Here is a 27618-nt window from a genome sequence, read left to right on the forward strand (position 1 = left end):
GCAAATGTTTTGAACGAAAATATTCATACCTCAGCTTGAGACCATTTGAAAAGGCCACTTACGCCGCTTAACGGACTGTGCTGTCAGAGATTACAAGAAGCCGCGTGCTGTCTTAGCGAACGCGTCTACACATAGCGAGGGGCAGAGCTAATCTGTCTCGAACACTGGACAGGTGATATCGACAGTACATGCGAATGTGAAAGGTTTTCGGGGTGTAATTCATTTTTCCCAACCTCGGAAAGTTGTAACGCAACGGGCGAGGCACGCGATTAGACGCATACGATTAATTTTTTGTGTGAATTATTCGTTTCCGCAAGGGAATCTCGTATAACATGCGGACATTTCGACACATGAAGCTTAGTTTCAGGCCGTCGTCGGTTTCCACAAGGCCACCTTCAATATGCCTTAGTTTGCAAGCGGCAGGATGGGGAGAGGAAATTCCTCTCTACATTTAAGAGGTGGAAGAGGGAAAGTGGAAGAGATATAGAAGGTGGGAGGAGACGGGTGGCAAAGTGGCGTGAGAGAAATCCCGCTCTGCCCATATGGTTATTGCATACAGAGGGAAAGACAAAGACGACACCGAACATACAGGACGGCGCTAACTTGCAACTTTATTTTAGGAAGGCTTCACCGCTGGGATTATATGGCAAACACGCAACCACAACTCGAAGGCGCGAATGCGCATTGCATGGAAAGCATAATCAAGAAGCACAACATCAGGCAGACTATTCTGGCGCCGAGGAAACATAAAAAAGAAATTAGAAAGGCCAGAAAAAGATTTGCAAATGGGCAGCCGTTGAACTGCAGTGGTGTTTAGGGCTTCATGAAAAAGCTCGCCCTGTTTACTAAATGTGGACAGATAACACGACTAAATATATTTGAAAAGCGTGAACCAAGTAAACGATGATTTTGAATTTCCTGAAGGCCATCTGTAAGGACATATTTTTAATACTGCTGCACGTTTGTTTTCTTGACTACATTCCAGTTCATTTAGCGTGTTTTGATGTTGTTCTTTGTGGAGCGAAGGATCCACTTCTTGCGTCCGTTTTTGCGGTTTTTTACTCTTATGGTTTATGGGGTTTAACGTCCCAAAGCGACTCAGGCTATGAGAGACGCCGTAGTGAAGGGCTCCGCAAATGTCGACCACCTGGGGTTCTTTAACGGGCACTGACATCGCACAGTACATGCGTCTCTAGAATTTCGCCTCCATAGAAATTCAACCGCCGCGGCCGGGATCGAACCCGCGTCTTTCGGGTCAGCAGCCGAGCACCATAACCACTGAGCCACCACGGCGACGATTGTTTTACTTTTGAATTTCGAACTTTTGGGTTTCAACCTTTGACGTGTTGCGTTTGCTCTTAGGCCCCTTGCTTTTCAAATGCATCACGATTTAAGAACCTTTACTGCAATCTCATGGACTCTTTCACTCCAAAAGCATTTTGTGAGGCAGCTTTTTTAACATGGTTTTGTCATTGCTTTTGTCCTTTACTTTGTTTTAGGGTTTTAGCGTTTGCCGTATTCCTGTCGGCTTTTAGACGCCTTGTTATTCACGTGCAACTCGGATTTCAAAATCGTTTCTTCGTTGCGATAGTCTCTTTTAAACCAAGAACTTTCTACATTCCAGTTCATTTAGCGTGTTTTGATGTTCTTTGTGGAGCGAAGGATCCACTTCTTGCGTGCAAAAATTGAGTGTCATGTTACGGCGCAGATATGACCTTGAAGTGGCATCAAATAATAAATAGAAAAAATGGCTGAGGCTTAGCTAAGGTTAAGCCTAGTCAGATGCGAAGCATATTGATGGCTAGGCTTCGTAATACATGGCTTTCCTTGGTTGACGTTCATCCCGCTCTTCATCGGTCTCTGTGGCACGCTGAAGCTTTCGCTTCTCGTTCAAATCAGCCCTTCTTCTAGGTGGCATCCCAACACCTGGCCGCCTTGTAAGTGCCCGGAGAGCGAGGCAAGCTCAGCTTTATACCGCTGCTGTAGCGTCATGTGGTCAGCTGCAGCGCCTCTGATGTGGAGCCTCCACCGCCGCGGCCGACCGCGCGAGCCGGCAGCCCATCTCTCCTCTGCTGTGACGTCATGTTGTCACGTGGTCAGCCGCCGCGCCTCTGATGTGGAGCCTCCACCGCCGCTGCCGACCGCGCGAGCCGGCAGCCCATCTCTCCTCTGCTGTGACGTCATGTTGTCACGTGGTGTCACGTGGTCACGCTAAAGGTCAATGGTAGCTCCACCGCCGCGCTCGACGGGCTCTAGTGTAGCTCTAGTAATATGCTTCGCATAAAAGCAGCAGTGGAGATGGGAATCGAATTCTGGCCTCCAGGATGCGAGACGGGACGCTTCCACTCCGCCACGACCATTCTTTTTTTTGTTTATTGCCTGTTTCGGCAGCTTACAATACGTCGCAGACAGATTAAGTTCTGCACTGCACTACCAAATGCCAGAAGCGGACAAGCGCTTCGCTCACATGAGACACTCAGAACTGCTTCAAGGAACACGACTGTCCCATCAAACTGATAACCCGTTCTCCAAACATACATACAGCGTGTACATACAGGAGCGTGTACATAGCTCCTTGAACACTTCAAGCAGCATAAATACGTTTTCATTGAAGCAATCGTGGACAGACCGCGCATCTTCATCTCTCTGTCCCGCAGCAATACTTGTTCGCCAAATACTGTGCAGTCCAAGAAGGAAGAATACATCGTACTTATAACGATCCGGCTCAACGGCCCGGAATCGTATGACTTCCAAGAGTTGAATAATCGTAGCGGAATTAATACCCCTGTCTTTGCCACGACTAAGCGACTCTTGGAAGTCAGTAAAGGCATGTTTACTGAATGCACAGATGCCCAATAAACATATCCTCGAGATATGTGCTGAGGAGAGTGTATGAATAATTTATTCATGAGCTTGTGAATTAAATTTTAGAGCATGTAAATTGGTTTTTGAGGAAAGGAAATGGCGCAGCATCTGGCTCACATCTTGGTAGACACCTGAACCGCGCCGTAAGGGAAGGGATATAGGAGGGAGTGAGAGAAGAAAGGATGAAAGATGTACGGTAGCGTAGGGCCCGGGAATAATTTCGACCGCCTGGAAATCTTTAGCGTGCACTGACACCGCACAGAACACGGGTGCCTTTCGCGTTTCGCCTCCGCGGCCGGGTTCGAACCCAGGAACTCCAGCTCAGTATGTTTCCGGTGAATTTCCTTCGTACCTGGCATGCAGTTGTAGCGCCATCATGCGGCACCCATTGAAACCCCAAGACGGTACAGCGACGGCCCTGCAGATGTCGCGCGTCTAGAGAATGCGCTAGGGTGCCTCGATGCCAGCGCCGCCTTACGGCGCAGCGCTGGCATCGAGGCACCCTAGAATGCGCTGACCTCTTAGAAACGTATCTTCAAGTTATGTACTGAGGCGTTCATGAATAATTTAATTTTGAGCTTGTAAATTACACATGTTTCATTTAAATTTATGGTTTATTAGGGTTTAACGTCACAAAGTGACTCAGGTTATGAGGGACGCCGTAGTGATGTGCTCTGGAAATTTCGACCACCTGGGGTTCTTTAACGTGCACTGACATCGCACAGTACACGGGCCTGTAGAATATAGCCTAGATCGAAATTCAACCGCAGCGGCCGGGATCGAACCTGCGTCTTTTGGGTAAGCGGCCGAGCGCCACTACCACTGAGCCACCACGGCGGGGCAATTAAACGAGTAGTTGCCCGGAACCACTCAACGTTACAGACGCCCAGTCGAGTCTAGTTGCCCCACACAGCACAGCTTTTGCGCTCTTACCTGGTTCAGCACTAGTTAAACCACATATAATTTTTGTTACATCTTTTACTTTATTTTAAACTTTTAAAATACCTTGTAGCCGTGTTATTTCTTGTATTGAGATGATCACGGCCAGCGTTTTTCATGAAACCCAAAAATGGCTGCGGCTTAGCTCAGCTAAGCCTGGCTGTGCAAGCGAAAGTCACGCTTGCATAACCAGCGTGAAATCCCGGTGCGGCCTGGTACTGGAGTGCCGCGTGTCTGCCGCAACATTGTTAGGGCTAACGCAAGCAGCATTGATGTAGGAATGGAAGGGGTAGTGAAAAAAATTACTGCCAGTTTAGCATTGTTGAGAGCATTGTTGAGCACGAATTATTGTGGGAAAGCACGGTGGCCCACCCGAATTTTGAGGTTGCGTCACACCCATTGTAGAGGTGTTGAAGATCTGTTTAGAACGGAGTCAGCTAAATTTTCAAAATTTCAGGAGTGGGCCACCGAAGTTTTGCTGGTGGGCCAACGCCATTTTCGTTGTTAGGCCAAGCCTATTATGAGACTAGGTCAAGCCTCTTTCCAACCCGAGTCCACCCAGATTAACCGGCAGTCAAATTCGGTGAAGGTCATTCCGAGGGCAAATTTTGGTTGTCCTAGTCGCATTTAGGACGTGACTCATGTGCCATACCCTGTGTTGCCATCCTTATCCTACAGGACTATCCCCAAAATGAGATTTGCCTCTTGTCTCACATATCTTTAAATCAGCCAATGCCGTTCCAAGGTCGAATTTCGGGTGGTCCTAACCATGCTCGGGACGTGCATCATGTGCCATACCCTGTTTCGCCATCCTTACCCTGAGGGGTCATCCCCAAAATGAAGCTCTGCTAGGTCCATTGCCATGCACATCCATTCTCTTACTGAGTTTCACTGAGGCTTCATTTTCTTCGCGTGAAACATCGTTGAAATCGCTGGCGGTTGGCTAGAAGTGCTTTCGTACTAAAAGAGTAGGTACAGTGGTGTTGGGTTCTAAGTAGTTTTGATCACTTGGAGATCACCCATGACTGAAATCACGCCGCATACCGGCGTATTTACTCTGACTGAAGCCTCAGCAATTTCACCCGTTGTTCATTTCACTAGCCACATTAAAAAGTATTTCTGCTTATGGTCAGCAGGCGTTCGCTCCACTAGACAGAAGGGCGAATTTTATTCATGTCCTCGCGCTCAACAGGTGAGTGCCGGAGGAGACGCTGCCATGAAGGTAGCGAGATTTGATGGAACGTGTATAATGTTTAAACAAAACTAGCCAAGAAATATCGCTGGGTTTGATTTGGCGCTTTGAAAGGACCTTCCTTTGGATTTGAAGTTTCGTTAGGAAACGACAGACTTCGTTGAAATGCCTATTAAGTGTGGCGATAAATTATGCATAACGCTGAAACTAGTTTTCTGGCAATGTGACTGTGACAGTCACTGTGACAGAACGTAGAAAAGAGCGTGCAATCTCTCAGCTGTCTTCGCTGCTGCTTTGCAGAACACAGCAAGGAACCAGGAATTTCTGTGTTAATTTCCGGGGCACTGCATAAGTTCCTCTGCTCTTATAGACCTGTAAATTTCTAAAGAAATGGGCAATAGAATGATTTCTGCTCTTTATTATGCATTTATTAGGACCATGGTTGGCAGCTATTCAGGAGATTTTCCAAGATGACGGGAGACCACTTGTCTAGCCTGCAAATATGAAAAAAAGTCACAAGTTTTAAAGTGATTCTCGTCAATATTGATACCTGATTACTTCGTTCAAAATACAATTCGCCGCGGCCAGCATAGGGTACACGATTTATACTTATTATGACAGATGCCGCATTATCAAGTATTTTCTGTGACATGAATAATGCGCAGTTTTATGGATGGCAAGCGTTTTCCTCATGTAATGAAAAACCGACCAAGGTGTTGTACCTGTTTAGTTTGATAATTTATTTGAGATATGAAAAAAATTTCGAGAATGTACAAGCTCAGTTTGTTGCAGAGAAAATTTTCAGATTACAAGAAGGGTTGATATGCTCACCACTGAATGCGAGTTTCAGCAAAGCACACTGAACCATGGCCTTGTGCCGAAACAAAAACACTAACTATGGATCACTACTAGCCTGCACAAAAACACATCTCTCACTACCAATCAGGCAGCGTGTAAGAGTTATAACTAATATTTAGCGTTATCGCTTGCTTCTGTGTATGTTTATGCGCCCAACAGTAATTGTGTTGGACGCATCTAGGAGTGCGTATCTATAGGAAGCAGCGCATTCATCTCAATACAGTAATTTGCGCATTTAGATCGACATAAACCAAATCCCCATCACTCCGGCATGAGCGTGACTGCGTACAACAGCTTCGACGTCAGGGAACATTAACACGAGTATAATCGTAGGATCAAATATGCTTGCAGTTATCTTTAAAGGGTCATCATCATCGTCATCATCATCAGCCTGACTATGCCCAAGGCAGGGCAAAGGCCTCTCCCATTTCTCTCCAATTAACCCTGTCCCTTGCCAGTTGTGGCCACGTATCACCACAAACTTAATCTCGTCCGCCCACCTAGCTTTCTGCCGCCCCCTGCTACACTTGCCTTCTCTTCGAATCTACTCCGTTACCCTTAAGGACCAGTGGTTATCTTGCCTTCGTATTACCTGCCCTGCCCAAGCCCACTTCTTCCTCTTGATTTCGACTAGGATATGCCGTTAACCCGCCTTTGTTCCCCTCACCCTCTCTGCCCGCTTCCGATCTCTTAACGTTACATCTATCATTTTCCTTTCCGTAGCTCGCTGCGTTGTCCTGAACTTAAGCAGAACCCTTTTCGTTAGCCTCCACGTTTATGCCCCATATGTCAGTACCGGTAGGATACAAGTGTTGTATACTTTTCTCTTGAGGGATACTGGCAAACTGCCACTCATGATCTGAGATAACCGGCGATATGCGCTGCACCCCATTCTTATGTTTCTAGTTATTAATGCGACAGCATTACTTGGCTATGCCCGCAGTTTCGTGTCCGTAGAAAGTGGACGCATAAGGTGTCGGCAGCCCTTACGTCGTTCAAGGAAGAGTTAGGAGTAAAATAATGAATGTGATAAGAGGATGATAAAATGGCGATGCACGTCAAATTTGATTCATGTGAAGTGATTAGTTAATTAATTATAGGCGAAAAAGTAAATTAACCGTCGAAATAGTCATGGACGTCGATATAGTCGATGGACGTGAAAACAGGCATGGACGTCGAAATTGTAAAAAATTATGCAACCAAGCAAAATAATGGATTGAAATAGAATAAAAGGCGATTAATTAACGTTAATTTATGAAGCAACGCATTGAAAAGCGTTTATTAACGAAAATTAATTACAAACCATTAATTAAAGAAATGTGCCGAAAAAAGTGACACAGTGGCTCTAAATGCGGTGGCGGCGAATCAACGTGATTGTCATGGTAACGCGGGACGATATGCTGTCTCGTTGAAATGGGGTCACCGTGACGTCAGAAGAGACGGCGGCGGTGCGAGGGCGTGAGTGATGGAGCGATGGAACAACCTTCTAGAAAGTTCGTGCGCGTCGCCTCCACTTCGGTCAGTCGCCTTGCCGCCGTCGATTACGCGCGTTCCTTTCGCATGAGAGGAATAGGGTGGTATCTCTTGCGTCATTGCGTGCGCGTTGATGCGTTTGCGGTCATGGAGGAGGCGTCTACATCGTCAGACGGCGCGTCTTGAAATGCCCCCAAAACGCCCTCAGAAAGGAAACGTGTGACGAAACGTCGGGAACGTAACACTAGAGCGAAGCGTTTGAAACGTGCTTCGCAACACAAGCGAAAGGAACCCCAGTCCACGAACACTTGCCCCCGGAAACATGCTGAAGCAAGGCGTTTGAAACGTGCTTCACAAGGGACGTCAAGAGAACTCTAGTAGCCTGACTCGCGCGAGTCCCATCTGAAGCAACGAGATGCAAAGAGCCCCAACTGAAGCAAAGCGAGGCGACAAGTGTGGAACAGACGTCATTGCTTTCTCATTCTCCCGATACGGGTCGCCCCAGTGATCTCTAACGTTTTCCGTCTGATGATTCTGATGAGCGACCACTACCTGCCCTAAGTAGACTTACCACTTCCAGCACCTCGCTATGCGCGCTGAAGGGTAGATTAACAGTTTTTCGAGAAGTCGACTACAATAAACGATTCGAATCGACGAAGCCAGCAAGTAAAACACGCCGAGTGGTTCTTGCGAAAGCCGCTAGAATGCTGAAGTAATCGCAGATTAAAGCTCAATTTTCTCACGCGACGTGGGAGAAGTGCGAAGTGCCTCGGTGACGACGTTAAGGAAACTGAAATTTCCAATTTCCACTACCTTTTCCTACATTCTGCCGTGCTTAGTCGGACGCCGCCAAAAATGAACACTCCGTAGGCTTTGCCTACGATGGCGTTAGTTTTCTTCGTTCAAATCAAGCGTTTCTGCATTAGAAATGTACCGCCGCCCTAGAAGACGCCATCATGTGCCCCCACACGGCTCTGTGTACTGTGGTGAAGAGCGAAAGCTAATGTTGTATTAATCGGTGATTACGTTTCCGTTGCAAATGCTAGCTCAAATAGAGTTCGCATGCTTCACCTGCAAGGTTTACACATTCTATACCTTTGTGCTCACCGCATTCTGAAGCCGCTTCAGTTGCCCCCTGAATCATCATCATCATCATCAGCCTGACTACGCCCACTGCAGAGCAAAGGCCCCTCCCATGTCTCTCCAGTTAACCCTGTCCTTCGCCAGCTGCGGCCCCCGTGTTCCCGCAAATTTCTTAATCTCATCCGCCCACCTAACTTTCTGCCGCCTCCCTGCTACGCTTGCCTTCTGTTAGAATCCACACCGTTACCCTTAAGGACTAGCGGTTATCTTGCCTTCGCATTACAAGCCCTGCCCAAGCCCACTTCTTCCTCTTGATTTCGACTAGGATATCATTAACGCGCGTTTGTTCTCTCACCCACTCCGCCCGCTTCCGATCTCTCAACGTTACACCTATCATTTTTCTTTCCATAGCTCGCTGCGTTCTCCTTCACCTAAGCTGAACCCTCTTTGTTAGCCTCCACGTTAGCCCTTTGAATAGCGCAGCGCTTCGGGCAGGGTTCTTTCTTACCTTGACATCCGCATAAAGTTGCCGCTATTAACACAGCCGTCTTGTTTTCGGTTACATCCGTTCAGAAGATTGCCCTCAAGAAAAAAAGTAATTTTCAATTGCGCGCTGCCTGGCCGCGTGTAGGCCGCATTGTCGTTTATGCCTGTAGTCGTAACCACGTGGTGCATATGCACAGCCTTTCGTTTTCAGGTAAATATCGATTTTATCCGATTCTTGTACCCTTAACACAGTTCTAAAAAAATCAGGCTGAACTCGATTTGTCCGAAAACTTCTATTTTTAGAGTACTCAGAAGGGCAAGGGAAGGAAGTGTTCGTTAAGGTATACGCATAGTATATGGAATGGCCCTGCGAACGTTTGTTGTCTTGAATAAAGCTGTAAACACCGCACGAAAATTAGCGGATATTATGTACTTATTACAGATTAGGCTCCTTTCCATTTTTGACCTCTCGTAACATTCGTTATTCATGATTTGACTTAATTTCGGGATATGGGCCAAGCGTAAGTTTTAGAAACGAGACGCCGAGACACGGCTCCTGACATGGAACTGAATCCAAAGCATATACGAAGCGCTATCCACGTTAAGAATATCTTGCTCTACGGCTCTTGCCCGTTTAAAATAGCCTCTGTGATGTTTAGTGAAGCTTAACGCCGTGTAAAACGCAGGCAGGTCACGAATGCACGCGAAGTGCTGCGTAAGAAATTGACGGTTTACCCGAAGAAGTATTTCTAATAGATAAGAAAAAGTACGTTTTGTTCAACAGTTCTCTTCTGCGCTGCCTGTAATTTCATGTTAGTTCTGAAATACTGAGGAAAATATAGGGAGATATGTGTCCCGAACAAAAACAAGGCGTTTATAGCAAAGCGCTTTTGCTGCGAAAAAAAAAGAGCATGACAAAAATAGGATTATCGAAAAGTTTGCTAGACAACCCAATGTGCACCAGAGTTTGAAGGTGAAATATATTGCCCGATATTTACTGGCGATTTCCGGAAATATAAACCCGAAAATGAAGGACCTCATATAAACGCCCTAATCAGTTAGGGCGTAACAGAACCACTTACAAAGAAATTTCTGAATGTCCCCGATGGCGGTTCCAAGGACGCCTTCTATGGCGTTCACATCCGTCCGTTGCACGAGGTCACACAATAGGGCGATGACCTTACTCTGAGAGGCGGTGGGCAAGGCGTTCTTCACAAGACACTGGAGGAAACAAGAGAAATAAATGGAGAAGGCGTACTGCGCAGGTGGCTTTTGCTTAGCCTTCGGCAATGAATAATTCATGTCAAGTGTGGTTTTCAGTGAACAGCGACAAGGCTTCATAGAGGGCCAAATAGTTTACTCATGTGATATGAAGGGTCTGCCGTCGAAAAGTGAGGGTTCCACTCGATTGCTCGTCCCAAAAATAATGACCCTGATATTCACACTGCTATATGAGAAGAAATGTGCCTCCATACGGTGACTAAAAATAAGTTAGCGATATTTCTTTCCCCTTGAGGCCAGCCGGTCTCTGCTACTTTCCCGGCAAGTTTGCATGTTTGCTTCCGAAACGGACCGAAATAAAGAATAGAGAAATGTATGCGAGCAGTTGTGCTCAAGTAGGATGGATATTAAGGCGAAAGCCATTAATGCCTCATACTGTCGTTAGCAGACGTGTCGGCAGCCGTGTCGGCAGACGCGTCGGCAGGAGTGTCGACAGACGCGTCGGCAGCCGTGTCGGCAGACGCGTCGGCAGGAGTGTCGACAGACGCGTCGGCAGCCGTGTCGACAGATGCGTCGGCAGGAGTGTCGACAAACGCGTCGGCAGGAGTGTCGACAGGCGCGTAGGCAGCCGTGTCGGCAGACGCGTCGGCAGAAGTGTCGACAGATGCGTCGGCACCCGTGTCGACAGATGCGTCGGCAGGTGTGTCGACAGACGCGTGGGCAGCCGTGTGACAGACGCGTCGGCAGCCGTGTCGGCAGACGCGTCGGCAGCCGTGTCGACAGACGCGTCGGCAGCCGTGTCGGCAGACGCGTCGGCAGGAGTATCGACAGACGCGTCGGCAGCCGTGTCGACAGATGCGTCGGCAGGAGTGTCGACAAACGCGTCGGCAGGAGTGTCGACAGGCGCGTCGGCAGCCGTGTCGGCAGACGCGTCGGCAGAAGTGTCGACAGATGCGTCGGCACCCGTGTCGACAGACGCGTCGGCAGGAGTGTCGACAGACGCGTGGGCAGCCGTGTCGGCAGACACGTCGGCAGGAGTGTCGACAGACGCGTCGCAGATTCGTCCGCCTTTCGGCGTCACTACTTAAAAGGCTCAAGGTTCCAGCATAAATAAAGGCTCATCTAGTGAATGCATGGGCTTCATAAAAAAAATAAAAGGAGTGAAGTCAGGAAAAGGAAAATAAAAATAAAAATAAGAAAATAAACAAAATAACAACAAAATAAAAACATAAGATGTGAAAATAAAAATAAAAACAATAAAATTAAGAAAATGAGCAAAAAAAGAAATAAAAAACAAAATATCAAATATAAAAAAGCAAATAAAAACAAACAGTGGCCAGGAAACGCTTTCGCCTTGCAGCACTTTAGAGAGCCAAAGTGCCCCCTGAATTTTTCCACTACATGTTACAAATCATATCGAAGCGTCGTTTCTTTTCTACTCCTGCCATCTGAGTCTGGACAGTACTCAAGGAGCCAAGCGCAAATCACCTGCCAAGATTTGTTATCGCGATTATGCTCAAAGGGACCATGAAACACCTTCTGATGAGAGCACATCGACTCACTCGATCACTGCATTGTGTTGTCGTGAACACCTGAGCCAAACAAGACACTTCTATACTCAGAAGAGAAACCACAGTCGAGCTCGAAAGTTGTCGAGCCCTTTCTGGCGAATCTTTCAAGCTCGAACCCTATCCGTCCCACGCTCCTGCGTATACAAGTTTAGAGAGGGGGCTATCAGTTAGATTAATTCAGGCGTCAGGCCACTACCATAGCTGCAGCGAGCAATCCGCGTCGCTCCACCGGGTCGGGAAGCTGCGCCTTCCCCCCCCCCCCCCCCCCCCCCCGTGGAATTCCCGCGCAAGTCGGCGGTAGGGCCAACCTTTCAGCATGCAATAAGTAACGATACTAGAGGGAAAGGCGCGAAGACGTCGAATTTCAGAGTTTGACTGCAGATAACTCAGCTTCTACAAAGGGCATTGAAAATTGTTTTGCTGGAGGATATTCGTGAAGCGGCGTTCTTTATACAACAACTTTATTCAGCATCTTTCAGAGCACCTTTAAAGAAGAAATTTTCAGGAGCACTGAGATCGAGTATGAAGGCACTACTTTCGTGATTTTTCCTCATCGTCTTTTGTTTCTTCTTAACAAAAATATGTTAAAATAAAGAATTAAATACATGTTGTTTGCACATCCCATGTATTTTGCGCATAATACGTAGAAATGCGCCAATTTAGGAGCGTACTCTGCCCAATGTTTGAGATATATTGAGAACTTACCAGAACGTAGTTGACAAGGGGAGTCACGAGGCTGGTCTGAAAGAAATGAAATGAATTTGCACAAGAGAAATAAAATGCTGATGTTAAGAGTTTAAACAACAGTCCGAAAGCTTTGAATATGCCGTGCGCGGTAGCGGTGTTTCAATATGGCGGTTTAGCTTATACCTAAGTCTCGGAACAGAACACTCATGCTTATTTAAAAAAATATAAGTGCTATCCGAATGAGGTTGTTTCGGCAGTGCTAACTCTGTGTGTGGTGTAAGAAAAGACACGATCTGAAGAAGGCCTCAAAACGCGTCGAATTAGAAAAAGAGCGTAAAAGAGGGAGAAGAACGTGCCGCATATAAGCGTCTTAGTGAAAGGTGCGTGTAGAAGTATTGAGCTGTAGTTTCGCGTCAGATATCGAAATTTAAGGAATAATAATTTCGGTTGTGAGTATTGCAGGTCAGCGTACGTACTACACAGAATTCCAAAAATATTTCAACAAATTGTTCAATGTTTAACGAAAAGCATTTTGGCAGCAAATGAATGTGGCTGATATTATTTTTATTATCCTGACCACAAAATGTTGTCTATGCTTGCAGAGGTCTGTTCACGAAATAAATGCCTTTGAAAAAAGACATAGGGCAAAAAAAAACACGCAGAGAATATTATGAATCATTTACGCTTCAGAATTAGTGTGAAAGGAAAGTAACGTGCGTTGAACGTTGTAACTCACGCTTGACTTTTTGCAGTCCACATCAAAGTTGCTGTTGCACTGCACAAGAAAGAACATAAAGGCCTCTTTACCAGCTGCAATAAAGAATGCAGGTTTTAATAGAATTCATAGTCTTTAGGCAATCAATCCTACTTTCAGTGTAGTTAAAATCCGCACATGTGATAATTTCGTAATACACACTTCAGGTTGACTGCGCTCGAAGAAGGAATTCGCGGCAGCAATTTAGTGCCCTTAGTTGCATTAGGGCTGAAAATTCATGTACACTGCCAAAACTTGCATTGATAGAAGTGTTGCAACGTCGATATTTGTCGTGAAAGCTGCATTTGATGCTTCTGAATTTTCTAATAATGGGCTGCTTGAAATAACCTAATTTAGAAGAAATTCGAGAATTTTGAGAGGTAATGACATTTTAGGGAGATAAGAGGCAAAAACGGAAACATATGTGTAAATGTTGACAATGTATTCCACTCGAAACCTTAAATCCGGCCGCCGCGGTGTCTCAGTGGTTACGGCGCTCGGCTGCTGACCCGCGAGACGCAGGTACGATCCCAGCGCGGCGGTCACATTTTTATGGAGGTGAAATTGTGGAGGCCAGTGCACTGTGCGATGTCAGTGCACGTTAAAAAACCCCAGGTGGTCGAAATTTCCGGAGCCCTCCACTACGGCGCCCCTCATAGCCTGAATTGCTTCGGGATGGTAAACTCCTTATGCCAAAATTAACCTTAAATCTATTGCTGACATTCAGAGTAACGAAAACTAATTAACATGATGAAAGCCTCAAATTGCGTGAAAGCGCATAAACATGGTCTGCGCTAGAAACACATATGAAAATGCAGCGTTCACGAATTCTCAATACAAGCAAGAACACTAGAAAATTGGCATGCGGAACTGCTGCTTTTGTGAGCCGTTTCCTATATGTCGGTCTAATTGCTCTGAGGTATCAGCGCGAAGGCGATTACTGGACACTTTTTTCCCGCCAGTCGTTCTCAGCATTGTATGGAGCTGGAGCATCGCTGACTTGAGGTCATAATAGAGCGGTGGTCTTGAACCAAATAATTGGAATATTGCAAGCACGGACAGACGTTCTATCGTTTGCCTGTGTTTCCAGTCGCATGTGTGGAGGTCTGTAAAATTCGCGCGTTCACTTTATTCTCAGAGAAATATTGTAGCCGGTGGCTAAATATACGTTCATTCGAGAGCGTGAAAAAATCCTTACGTAATGTCCTGCATGCTGTCTCTTGCTTGTACTATCGCGCTCAATATGAGTTGCAACACGCGGTCATCGACCGGGGCTCGTTCCGTGGTGTGCCTCCTCCAAACAGTTGCTCGGAATTCTGGGAGAAACTTTTTCCTGAGCGGGGGTGCTGTTTTTTCCTGGAACAGCAGTTTCTCCCTGAATTCCGAGCGTCTGTTCGGAGGAGGCACACCACGGAACGAGCCCCGGTCGATGACCGCGCGTTGCAACTCATATTGAGCGCGATAGTACATGCTTAAAGTTCAAAATTGTACTATTTCCGGACTACGTATATGTGCACACTTTACGGTATTATTTCTTTGAATATCGCCTAATATTGAATGAAATATTGAAATTTATTCCATTAGAAAATTTTGCGACCCCTGCGCTCCGCTAGTGGTGCTTCAGCAGGGTAGACTGGTCGCACCAGTGATTAGTGACATTAGCGGCTGGTATAATTTCGAAGAAAATGAACCTATGTAGAAGTTCGCAAGCGGGTATCTGTACAAAACGTAAAACTGAGCAGGGGAGAAGATGCAGGAGAGAAGAAAACAGGGCGAGCTCAATGCTCTGAGCTCGTCCTAATGGGCTTCTTCCCTGTGTCTTGTCCCCTGCTCAGTAGTTTGCTTTTTAATCACGTCATACCAACAAGCCCCTGATCGCGCACTCTTGCGTATCGGTACTCTGGACAGCAATCTCTTGTCAAGTAATTGTCAACAGCTTCGCTAATGCCGCATTGCTGGGTTAGTGCACTACGAAGAGTGTGACAGCGTAGACAGGAAACACAATGACGACAAGTCTTCTCTAGCACCCATAAAAAACATTCAACTTACAAAGGGAATGTATTTTTCTTCGGCAGCTGTGCCATGCTAATGGGCGAGTGCACGTACGCTTTTCTGTACGGGTTGCACACCTTGCTCATAAAGACCGTATACTGAGTACGGCCAATCCAGGGAAAAAAAGGAAGATTTGCTCGATGTGGACTATACACTAGGTGCGGTCTGTAAATCATATCATATCAACGGAACCGAAACGAACAAAATATCTTTCTTCTTTGTTGGAATTACTTGCAGACAACCAGAGCGTTCTAAAAACTAGTATCGCCTTTAGCCACAGTTGCGGTAACATCAGCGTTTTTCTCAGTCGCACTCAATTATAGTGACAGTGGTTTTTAGACACCATAGTGAACAAAAAAATCATTACGGTATAGGGGATTTCCTTGTTTTGTGGCGAGTTTTGTAAGCGATGGCAGTACGCTGGCCTCGCTGGTGAACTGGAATGTGTGCTTTCATGGCGCCGTCTGGCATACCTGCATTTCATCGTACCTTGTCAACGAGGCTGCTTGGCAGGGAGACGGTGAAGTTTCTGCTGGTGCAACGAGGCAGTTTCACCGTGCCGGTCCTTGTGGCAATGACGGAGTACTTGAATTCAGCAGCCACTGCATGAAATAGACAGCCGCCCCCAAACGAATTTTGAATAGTACGAAGAGGTAGAGCTCTCAGGAAGTTTTATCATGGGGTATAAGACTAATAAATTTTTTCGGTTTACAAGAATATGCGTCAGCATAGGACTGAAGTGTGAGGCCACGGTGTTTCCAAAAAGCAGTGAAACGGACTCTATGTAAAACTCTGAATTTTACGTAATTTAAGCCAGAAGAGCTGAAATATTGTTCCCAACGTGGGCGACACTACTTGCAGAAATAGCACTTTAAACTCTTCTAGTGCCATTGTCACATTTGCACCCTGCATTATTGCTCTGGTCCGAGGGATCCGACAAAAAAAAGCAAGAAAGCAAAATTAGGAAGTATTGCACAAAGTTATTACTCGTCAGTAGAGTCCTATCTTCACTATATTCTGAGAAATGATGGCCCTCTTTAAAAATAATGTTAATATTCATGCCTTCCTGATTCTATGTGCCAGTTTTTACTCGAAAAGCGCTGTGAAGTCGACCATGGTGAAGCGCTGTTTTGAGCAAAGAGCGCTCTTTGCAGCGCGCGCACTTTGTTTGGAGGGCGTTGCTACTGAACGCCAGAAACGACGTTTTTCAAAAAGAGAATAGCTGCATTCACGTTAGCTAATAATGATAACAGTAAGAATGTTTCTTTAGTCAGTGTGCCAAAGAAAACCAAGTGACTTGAGTTCACTTAGTAATGCTAACAAAAACATGGGTGTAAAGTTAGGGCACAAAACAAACAAAACGACAAAGGGGAGTAGTGCTGGGGTGAAACAACCTGATCACAAAAAAAGAAGAGAAACGAGCAAATGAATGTAAATAAAGGAAGAAGCAGCGGCAGCTCAAGGTATGGGAAAACATATTTGATAGTATTATTTATTATTATTTTTTTAGCCGCCGCGGTGGCTCAGCGGCTATGGTGCTCGGCTGCTGACCCAAAAGACGCGGGTTCGATCCCGGCCGCGGCGGCTAGAATTTCTTTGGAGGAGAAATTCTAGAGGCCCGTGTACTGTGCGATGTCAGTGCACGTTAAAGAACCCCAGGTGGTCGAAATTTCCGGAGCCCTCCACTACGGCGTCTCTCATAGCCTCAGTCGCTTTGGGACGTTAAACCCCATAAACCAAACCAAACCATTTATTATTATTTTATTATTATTTGACGAAAAGTTAAAGGATTAGAAGACACGGTGGAGCCGGAACAAAGAGGAGCAACAAAGCGCACAATATACACAATGCAAGTAGAAAGGAGGAAAAAATGAAAAAACGGTAAACAAGAAAAGGAAAAAATAACACATGCGGAAGCGAACAATGGCTGTGATGTAAAGAGCAACAAGTCAGAAGCTTTAAAGCTATTCCTAACGATAACAAGGAAAGACTGCTGAGTAAGTTCTGTAGCCCGCGCAGACAAGAACCCTTTTGTTTGACGAGGTTAAGAAAAGAAATAGTCGATTTGCGCTTGCGTACGCAGGGGACACGCCAAGATTGTTTCGAGGAAAATGGTTGGTTTGGTTTGGTTTATGGGGTTTAACGTCCCAAAGCGGCTAAGGCTATGAGAGACGCCGTAGTGAAGGGCTCCGGAAATTTCGACCACCTGGGGTTCTTTAACGTGCACTGACATCGCAGAGTACACGGGCCTCTAGAATTTCTCCTCCAAAGAAATCCTAGCCGCCGCGGCCGGGATTGAACCCGCGTCTTTTGGGTCAGCATCCGAGCACCATAGCCACTGAGCCACCGCGGCGGCTCGAGGAAAATGGCGTGGCTGTTAAGAGTGCCGCGAAGGATTTTTACACGCTAAGCCAATGTCACCACTTCCCCGTTGGTAGCTCAGATAATGGTTAGTTAGCAGAGCTGCATTTTTGGGTAATTTTTCGCCGATAGCAGGAGTACTTTGTTACTGGCAAAATGGTGTGCAGTCTTTCAGTATAGAATATGATTCACAGCACAAATATTTTTGTCGTAGCCGCATTTCGCAAGCAGCACTTGTGCATTGAATTTTGTTTTATGAACCTAGTGATTCTTGCCAATAACTTGTTCTCCGTGGATACGTCCTATCCACCATTTTCCGTCTTAGCCTCGCCCCTGGTCGGAAGCGCGTCGACTGCCTTCCTCCTGTGTGGCCTGTGCTGTTGACGGTTCCCGCGCCATGTTTTCAGTGTGCTAGTTGTCGTTTGACGCATTTTTGTCACGTTTTTTCTCTTTCGTATATTTAGCGTTATGACAGCGACCTGGAGATCCACTGGGAACCATTGCGTCGTCCTCGGATGCAACAACTACCGAAGGGGAAAAAATTGAACAGGAGCATACGATGCTCACGGCACTATGCTTTCAGGCTTTTTCAGCTGCATCGATTTCCTGAGGACGAAGGGCCGCGACTGGTCTAGGTTTCAAAAATTGCAGGAAAGATTTCGCGCCTTCTTTGTCATCTCGCGTCACCTCGGAACATTTCGTCGGCGGAAAACGTACAGACATAAACACAACGCTAATTTTTGAGCTTATGTACGAACGAAAGAAGAGTAAATGTTTCAGTTTTTTTTTGAACTATTTCTGTTTTTAAGGAAAAAAATTTACCTTGGAATGCACTTTTACTCTAGCGAAGTTTGGACGGCAACGCATCCAAGGCCGGTTGACGAACGTTGGCTTCTTGTACTTTGATAACATGCTGGTCTAATCATGACTCGATTTTTTGTGGGCTCAACTCGCCAACTCAACACAGCGAGGCCACAATAAATGATCTTAAAGCGTTTGCGCGCCACTTTTCAGAGTAACAATGTTTACTCGAAGCTATTCAGTATTACGGTCACGGTCTTGCCTAACCAGCAATAAAGCTACGCAATGGGCGCATGAACGGTACCGATAGCAGTGGATTGGCCGCCACTGATTCAGCCGCAATTCTGATTTGTGGCAAATACAAAAGCGATTCTGAAGAGTAAGTATAATTCCCAGGACTTATACACTGAGGGTGGCAATGCGATGAGTTACAGAAGCTTCCGCGCGTACACATTCGATCAGAAACGGAAGACCGACTGCAGAACGTAAGTCCGTCTCTAAAGGCGTCGCAAGCCTGTCGCGCTTTTTCTTCGCTCTGTATGCAATTAGAATATGACTATCTAGGAAGCCATTCAAGGTAAATACCTTTTTAACCAGTCGTCACTAGCATCCAATGCTAATCACAGGCACAGCCACGCAGTGTTGGGATTCGAAGAGCCTTTGTGCCTTAGTTGCTACCCGACGCTCAAGACTCGTCCTCTCAGCGAGCTTGACTCAACTTCACGAAATAAGTTTTCAGGTCATGCGCACTGCAGCACCGAAGTTTAAGCACGCTAGAATGAAAACAGCTGCCGTTGGCCACCCATGCGAATGCACAACTGCGTAATCCCCTTTTCCAGCATGGCGTACAATATTTCCCATATCATAGATGGCGCAAGTGCGGCGCCCCGGAAAACAACCTACGTGCGAAGCTGTACTTCGTCTTGGTCGCGTTGATGAGCGCATAGAAGATGTCAGCGTAAGCCACCAGAGCGTCGGCAGCATTGTTCAGCTTCTTGAGGGCTTCGTACACGCACTGAAATACAGGCGAATGTTCAGTGCCGGTGCTAATAAGAAACCTTTTATTCAGACACTCTGCTAACGAGCTCAAATTATTTCACATAGCATCTAAATGTTATAACTGTATCTATTACAATGGTTGCCACTAATTCAAAGTCTGCATTAAAATAGGAGCGAAAAAAATTTCTACATGGTACGCTGTTGCACTGATATACGCCTGGGCTCATGTGTTTTTTTTCTCAGGCGTGCAGGAGAAGTTTCAAGAAAAGAACAGAAATAAATAATATCAATAAAAATATGTCTGTTGCAGTAATTAATATATGACTGCAACGAAGAACTCAAGCAGGCAAAAGTGGTGGTTTTTGTCGAAGTAATATATTGCAATGAAAAACATAAGAGTGCGCTAACAAGAGAGAACAGAAGACATAGAAACGAAAACGACGCTATGGTAGCTTTCGTTGCTATATATCCTGTCCAGTTTTGTTCGCGCAGTCACACCTCTTAATTGAAATGAACCAACTAGCACACAAGAACGTTCTACTATAATATAGGGAAACCAGACTTTTGCATCTGTAGGATAAGTTATAATGAAAATACCTTTTGTTGAAGAATTCGAAAATGAGGTAGCACACTGGTTTACAATAAGAAATACACATATATCTTATTTCCCCACTTAAGATTTAATTCAACTGAAGTTTTTATGATACATGTGTGAACAGGATCAGCTAAGTATATTATACACGTAAACATCGCCGGCGATATCAAAACATGATTATTTAGTGCGGAACTGGGATTAGTCCTGAAGTTTAACTATAAACCCAATCTTATTAGGTGGCTATAACGTCAGTCTATTATCTTTCACGAAGCCTAGCGCATGCAGTTAGTAGGATTGAGTAGCCAGGGCGCGGGCTGATTAATTACTTATAGAATTAGGGGCTACAAAGCTTCGCGGTTTTTATTTTAGCTTCATAAGGCAATATTTCTAAGCGGCAGTTACGTTAGCGATTTATTTTCGGATAAATGTACTCTAGGAGCCATCATCTACATAAGCCTAACTTGATTCTCTGCAGGACAAAGGCCTCACTCAAATTCGTCCTATTAACCCTTTCCGGTGCTACCTGCGGCCACATTACCCCCACAAACTTCATCTCATCCACCCGCCTGAATTCCAGCCATCCCTACTCCTCTTGCCATCTCACGAATCGCAATCCGTCTTCATTAACGATGATCGACTACCTTGCCTTCGCATTAGATGCCCTCCCATGCGCACGCATTTCTGCGTCCTGATTTCGACTAACATATCATTACTTCCCGTTTGCCCCTTGACCCACTCTGCTATCTTTTGTCTCGTAAGGTTTCACCGACCATATTCATTTCTATTAGTCGCGCCATTGTACTAAATTTCAATTCATCGCTTTACGGTTGCCTCCGCGTTTCATTCTCATGGGCGAGTACGGGGAAGATAGAGTCATTATATATACTCTCCTCTTGACAGGTACTCGTAAATTGCTATCACCTGAGAGTGCCCCCTGTGCACCTTATCTTATTCTTCTAGTTATTTCACTCTCGTGGCCCGGGTCACCAGTCACAACCTGTTCTAAGCGTATGTTTTCGCTGCTATCGCAACCTTACGCGTCAAGGCCGTCGAAAGCTATGACTTTTTGGGCTCGTCGCTATAATCTTGATATTCGACAGATAGAGGGGAGGCTTGGCATAAAGAAGAAAGGAATATAAAAAAGGAAGACAAACTCTACTTGCTGTCGATTTCACAAGGTTACTATTTAATCACTTCCCTTTCAGCATGAGCGTGATGACTTACCGTCACGACAGGCTTCACAGCATCGATTTGGACCTGCGTATATAGGTTATGAAAAAAAAGGCCTTGTTCAGAGCGAAATGAGCAGCATATTAAGATACACTACTATCTTGAAGAACTTTATTAAAACACAAAATGTGAATGTGGAAAGACGCATTGCACGTCTGACTTGTGCGAAGATGCCGAAATTCAAGACGGCCGTGCGTAATCGTATGACCTGCAGTAAGTGAAGTCTGAAGAGCACCAAACGCTCTGCAATGAAGTCTAGAAGGGTGAAGCCTCTTGAATGTGCTCTTGTAGCTCAAACCGTTAGAGGCAGAGGCAGAACCCTTACAAAAATGCTTCTTGAGACAGTGTTGAAGTTCTCATGAGCAGACTCAACATGCCATGTTGAATTTTTGTTGTGACCAGGATGGGCTAGTGTTGGTGAATTATTGAAGCCGAGTTGAAACTCATTGGAAAAGTGGCCACCGTGCTAGAGTTGAGCATTCTCAATGAAATTTCTGCCCTGCGTTCATGTTGAATTCGTGTTGAAATACGGGAGTGAATCAACACGTCATTCTGAATCTTGGCTTCGTTAGCGCTTGGTTAACGGTTCTGAGTAGGCTGATGACGATCTCTCTTCGGAATGATCGTGTGGTTACTCACCTCTAAATGGACCTGAGTGATAATGTGATTCGGCCCATCTCTCTGATCTTTATAAATATGTTTGGAGGTTCGGAGAAATATATTTTATATGAACCTCTTGACTACTCTTGGATCGAAGCCTTCTACATGATCGGCCTCTTTTTGTCCCCATTCGTCCGTCGCGAGCAGCTGCAGCCACTTTATAAGCTTTGATTAGATGCGTGAAACACATGCAGACACTAAAAAAATGGACAGGACTAAGCCGTACCTTGTGTCTGTGTGTCTTTCACTCCTTTAACAAAAGGAAAAAGAATTACCAGCTAGACCGCTAAGATCACGTTTTTTTTAGCAACTTGAGTTTATCGTGTCGGCGCCTGTGTCTGCGCCCAGCTCTTAATGCTGCTGCGTTTCTCCTGCGACCGATAAGGCCGATTAAAGCGCACTGTGTCCCCGTGCCACTGATCATTAAACCTCCGTTCGCCACAAGCAGCATGCCGCTTGCAGTGTGAATACACGATATTTGTAGTGCCAAGCGAGCCAGTATCTACCACTCTACGTTCGCGGAGGCTGTTAACAGGGGCACTCGTAACAGTGTAACTTTATGCTCGTGGCGCAGGGTTAATTCCGTGAGAGGGTCACAATTCGCATGAATTAAGTTAACAGTGCTACTTGTAGGAGTGCAACTTTACGCTCGTGGTGCACGGTGAAAGAGCTACTCCTAACAGTACCACTTTATGCTCATGGCGTATTGTGAACTGCGTGAGAGGATAAGAATTCTTTTGAATTAAGTTAACAGCGCCACTCGTAACACTGGAACTTTATGTTCATGGCGCAGGGTGAACACCGTGAGTAGATCAAGAGTCTTATGCATCATTTAACAGTGCTACTCGTAACAGTAGAACGTTATCCTCGTGGCGCAGGGTGAACTGCGTTAGAGGAACACGATTCTTACGAATTTATGTTAACAGTGCTACTCGCAACAGTGCAACATTATGCTCGTGCCGCAGGGTGAACTCCATGAAATAAAGAAATAAAATCGCTCGTGGTTTAGTCGCTAGAGCATCCCTTTCCTGCGGCGTAGTTTTGCGCCGAAGTGGCCTCAATACTTACAGGCACCGCGCTCTCTGATTAGTTCTTTGTAGTAGTCCAGGATTTCTGAGACGGAGAGGAAACTTTGATGGCACGAAGTAATAAGGCGAAGCTGCGACAGCAGAGGGTTTTGCTTTTCGCGTTTACTATTTCGCTCTTACTTTTATCGCTACAAGACACATGATTTGCCTTTGAGTTTGCGAAGAATGTTTGCCACAACAAGATTTCTCGGAGCCCTCGGAGGGCGGTGCGGGACTCACCCTTCGCCGCACCATAAAAGAGGTTTACCTCGAGCTCCGCCTAGACAAACGCCTTTACCCTCCCCCTCATTCATCACTCACGGTGCCAGAGACTCGCCTTCTTTGGCACATCCAAATAGATGCAGTCATCACCCCGTCCCGCCTATTTCTCTATCACTATAGATCGGACCCTTCCTGTCCCAACTGCCCCTGTATCTACGCGGACCTGGCCTATTGCCTCTTCTATTGCTCGGCTGCTCAGCAGTCGAGTTCCTACCCCCCCCCCCCCCTTTATCCATCAGCGCCTGGATCGACTGCGTTGGCGCTGAAGGGGAAGAAGAACAGCGGCTTCTGGACGCCCACGCGGTCGGCATGCTTGGCCTGTAAATTATGGTCGAATGAAGGTCTTCTCCTATTACTAGCTACAATGCATAATACTTGTATAGAGTAAGCAAATGGGGCAGAATACTGCGAAGTTTTGGAATTTAAGAAATATCCGAGACTCAGTTATGATGGTGACCATGGGGGTCGCAATTCCATATTTTGTGGCACTCTAGGCGCCTCCAAATCGCAGACGCTTCTAGTGAGCAAATGGCTTTGAGGATTGGATGGCCTACTTGCTGATGTTATAGATCCCTTTCACTATCGGAATTTTTTGACACATTGTGTAGTACAACCGCGATGGTAGAAAGGGCCTTGTAAACATTAAGAAACGCCTCCTTATACGTAGAATTACCGCGTTAACATAAAGTTCATTCATGAACTCAGGAAATGTGCTGATGAACGGCTTGACTGCGCTAAAATTGATTAACCTGAAGACGATAAAAATATTGGGTTGCTTATACTCTTAGCTGATATTTTTGATTTTCTGATTTTTGCCCTTAAGTGCGTGTAAAAGATGGGGTCGGAGTGGTGCTTACCTGAGCAGAGTTGCATGTCACGCGGGCTTGGGCAACGCACTGCCGGAAAGGAAAAGATGTTTTTAGAAATCTGTCGTTTTTCTCACTTCTGGGCAGAAATTTTAAATACATACTGTTGTTGCAACAGCACATCAACGGAAGAGTATTCCAGTAACAAGAATGCTTATGCTGCAGTTTAAATGCTCAGCTAAAAAGTATTTCTTTTAACGAATGGTTATTTGTGAGCGATATGATGTGATGCATTTTCTAAACTCCAGCTGTGGGAGATGGAAACTTCAAAACTTTGCTTGTTTTTTACTTCAAATTTTTCTTGACTGTATTTTTCACCTCAAACTGTTTTTGAACCTTGGCTATGAAATTCCGAAAGCCAGTGTTACTGTTGGAAGCAGCAATTTATTATGCTAACAGCGGCATTCTTCGAGAAATTGATTCGGCAGAGAAGGACCGTCAACGAAGAACTTTCAAAGCCCCTTGATTCCCTCAGTGTTCATGAGTGCCGGTTCCTGCATGCCACTGTGAGCGGTTATGAACAATTAGTTTTTAGCTTAAAACCTTTCTACTGCACATGTTGCGCACACTGAAGACACTGGCTTTAGTTACTAGCAGCTTTATTTGATTCGAACAGGTATTCGACCAAACCTAACGCAAGGGAAAATAACCGGTTAGTTCCTTCGATAACTCCCCTTTTGAGCATCGACCTGCTTGCGAAAGTACTTATGGTCGCTAAAATAAGTTGCTTTTAGAGATTTAAATGCCTTATTTCGATTACCACGCCAATAACGGATTTTATAGAGAACTTTTGAAAGTTGCATGCTTACGCAGCAAGAGGAGAATCGTTGTTTGGAAAGCAGTGAGGTGACAAAAATTTCACATAATGTAGCCAGGCTACAGCAACCTATATTTACAACCGTTTTCAAAATCTCTTTGTCAACATCTTGATTAAAGCAGTGTTTATTAAAGGCTAAGTAAATCACTAATTCTTTCAAACACGTCATACCAATTTAAAGATTAAACAAGTAGTTCATAACGTTTCTGAAAGACTTCACGGCGAATGTATTAAATTCACGCTGAAAATTTCAGCACTAGTCCAAATAAAAAAAGACAGAAATGCACTCAAAAAGTTGACCAGTTCTTTTATAACATGAACTCATTCTCTACAAGTAAAGAGTGCGCTTACCTTGCTCAAACTGTTTATGTTCGGGAGCCCGACAGCTTTGCAAGACGCTGCAAAAAGGAAGGAAGGAAAAGGAAGAGAAAAAGAAGGTTAGCCACTGGAGAATGGAGGTAATCATGGAGATTGTATTCTAATCTAAGACAGATGAAGATATTGACTTATACCCGTGCCACACGCGCACATGAGAGAGAGAGAGAGAGAGAGAGAGAAAAGGACGGAAAGGCAGGGAGGTTAACCAGGCGATGCCCAGTTGGCTACCCTACACTTGGGGAGGGGAACAAAGGGGAAAAAAGGAAAAAGAGCGGCAAAGAAATGAGTCTGTCAAGTGTCCATCGACCACTATGTCACAGGGACAGAGGGCGCGCACAGAAAACATAAAGATTATAGGCGGGAATGCAACCCCGAGTCCCTTAGGAAATTCAGGAGCGCTTTCACCGCTTTCCGTTGTCTGGAAGGTTGTGTCCAAGGCCCCAGAACGTTAGACTCTGTTAAAGGACGCGAGTCCAAGCGGAGCAGAGAAGCAACTAGGCAACCGCGCTCTCGTTCAAAACGAGGGCAGTCACAGAGGAGGTGGCTGATCGTCTCGTCACAACCACACTGGCCACACGCAGGAGAGTCAGCCATTGAGATGAGATGGGAATAGGCGTTTGTGAACGCCACTCCCAGCCACAGGCGGCATAACAGCGTAGTATCACTGCGGGGGAGGCCGAATGGTAGATGATGTTGGAGCAAGAGGTTGAAGTGATGGGAGCGGGGTGTCCAACCTCCAGGGGCAGACCACGACGTTACAGTCAGGTTTCGGGCGAGCAGTTGAAGGTGCCTTGCTGCGTCAGCTCTTGTCAGTGGTATGCGGACAGTGTTGGTTGTCTCGTGAGCCGATCGAGCAGCATCGTCAGCTAAGGCGTTACCAACAATGCCGCTATGGCCTGGTACCCACTGGAAGATGATTTCATGGTCTTGTTCGATTGCCTGGTGATGCAGATATCGTATCTCCGCTATAAGTTGCTCATGGTCGCTATGTCTCAAGGCAGATTGAAGACATTGTAGGGCAGCTTTTGAATCACAGAAAACAGCCCATTTTTGAGGTGATTGTTGTGAGATGTACTGTACCGCCGCAAGAAGCGCGGCCAACTCTGCTCCAGTAGAGGTAGTCCGATGCGAAATTTGTTGGTGAATTTGAGTCTGTCGCGCAGGAACGACCACAGCGCAAGCAGAACTAGTAGAGGTTACTGATCCATCCGTATAGACGTGAGTACGGTCCCAATATTCGAAGTGGAGCATGGACAGTGTCAGTTGCTTAATGGCTGGCGTCGATAAATTTGACTTCTTCGCTATCCCCGGAATAGCAAGGCGAACACATGGGAGCCGCGTACACCACAGAGGAGAGGGAGGTAGTGCTGCCGGGGTGAACTGTTGTGGGATCGACGACTGTTGCGTCGTTAACACCTTCGCAAATGCAGAATGTGGTCTCTGCAGTGGCAAAGGCGCAAGGTGATGCTGTGGAACCCTTGAGATATGACGTATGTGCATTCGCAAGCAGTCTAGGACAATATAAGTAGAGATCGGGTGGTCTTTGGCGAGTGCAATGCTACCCAGTGTTGATGCGCTCCGAGGGAGACCTAGGCATGTGCGAAGGGCCTGACCCTGCACTGACTGGAGGGCACGCATGTTAGTTTTGCACGTGTTTGAGAGTACAGGTGTACTGTACCGCAAGAATCCCACAAATAGAGCTCTGTACAACTCCAGCATTGACTGGACCGACGAGCCCCATGATTTTCCTCCCAGAAATCGAAGTAAATGAGCGATAGATGTTAGCTTTTTTTTCAGTAGAGTGCAATGCGGGCTCCATGATAAATTGCGGTCGATCAGGATCCCTAGGAAACGATGAGATTTGTTTTAAGAAATGACTTGACCGTCGATGCGTACCGGATATGGAGTCATACATTTACGTGTAAATGCCACTAGCGCGCACTTTTCCGGTGAAACGCTGAGACCTTTCTTCTGGAGATAGGAAGAAGTGATCGATGCTGCCCGCTGAAGTCTTGCCCGCACCTGGGGACGCGTCACAGAGGAGGCCCAAATGCAGATATCATCGGCGTACATACACACCTGGACGGTGTTGGGGAGGTTCTCAGGGAGGGCGATGAGAGTCAGATTAAACAATGTAGGGCTAAGGACACCGCCCTGGGGCACGCCACGGTAGGTGTAATGCGCAGGCGTCGGGCCATCATCACATTGGATAAAAAATGATCTTTTGGACAGATAGCTCTCTATCCACGCAAACATCCGACCACCGATGCCCACAGTTGCCAGCGCATCAAGGATGGCCTCATGGGTCACGTTGTCGTAGGCACCTTTTACATCCAGAAAGAGTGCCACTGACAAACGTTTCAAGTGCTTCTGTTGTTGAA

At 46.0% G+C, this 27618-nt stretch overlaps 1 protein-coding gene across 1 annotated transcript; it reads right to left on the reverse strand.

The window, feature by feature from the left end:
* Window positions 1–5485: 5485 nt before the first annotated feature.
* LOC149327385 (uncharacterized) lies at window positions 5486–23263 on the reverse strand. Its single transcript, XM_089564857.1, has 7 exons — window positions 23216–23263; window positions 19247–19358; window positions 15671–15783; window positions 13112–13150; window positions 12394–12429; window positions 9979–10117; window positions 5486–5490 (listed from the first exon to the last, which is right to left on the reverse strand). Exons 1-7 carry the CDS (start codon window positions 23261–23263, stop codon window positions 5486–5488), a joined length of 492 nt encoding a protein of 163 aa, XP_089420983.1.
* Window positions 23264–27618: the final 4355 nt, after the last annotated feature.

Source organism: Amblyomma mixtum, chromosome 10 (genome assembly GCF_055824585.1).
Source record: "Amblyomma mixtum isolate Tamu chromosome 10, ASM5582458v1, whole genome shotgun sequence".
In the NCBI taxonomy this organism is placed as follows: Eukaryota; Metazoa; Arthropoda; class Arachnida; order Ixodida; family Ixodidae; genus Amblyomma; species Amblyomma mixtum.

Bases quoted from the DNA above. Each gene is read 5' to 3' on its own strand.
- LOC149327385 (XM_089564857.1), bottom strand. From the start codon at position 23,263: ATGACTGCATCTATTTGGATGTGCCAAAGAAGGCGAGTCTCTGGCACC. The intron at 15,784-19,246 runs GTAGGTTGTTTT...TATTTCATGCAG, and splicing joins GACGAAGTACAGCTTCGCAC to TGGCTGCTGAATTCAAGTAC. The intron at 10,118-12,393 runs GTAAGTTCTCAA...TGTTTCCTCCAG, and splicing joins CCCTTGTCAACTACGTTCTG to TGTCTTGTGAAGAACGCCTT.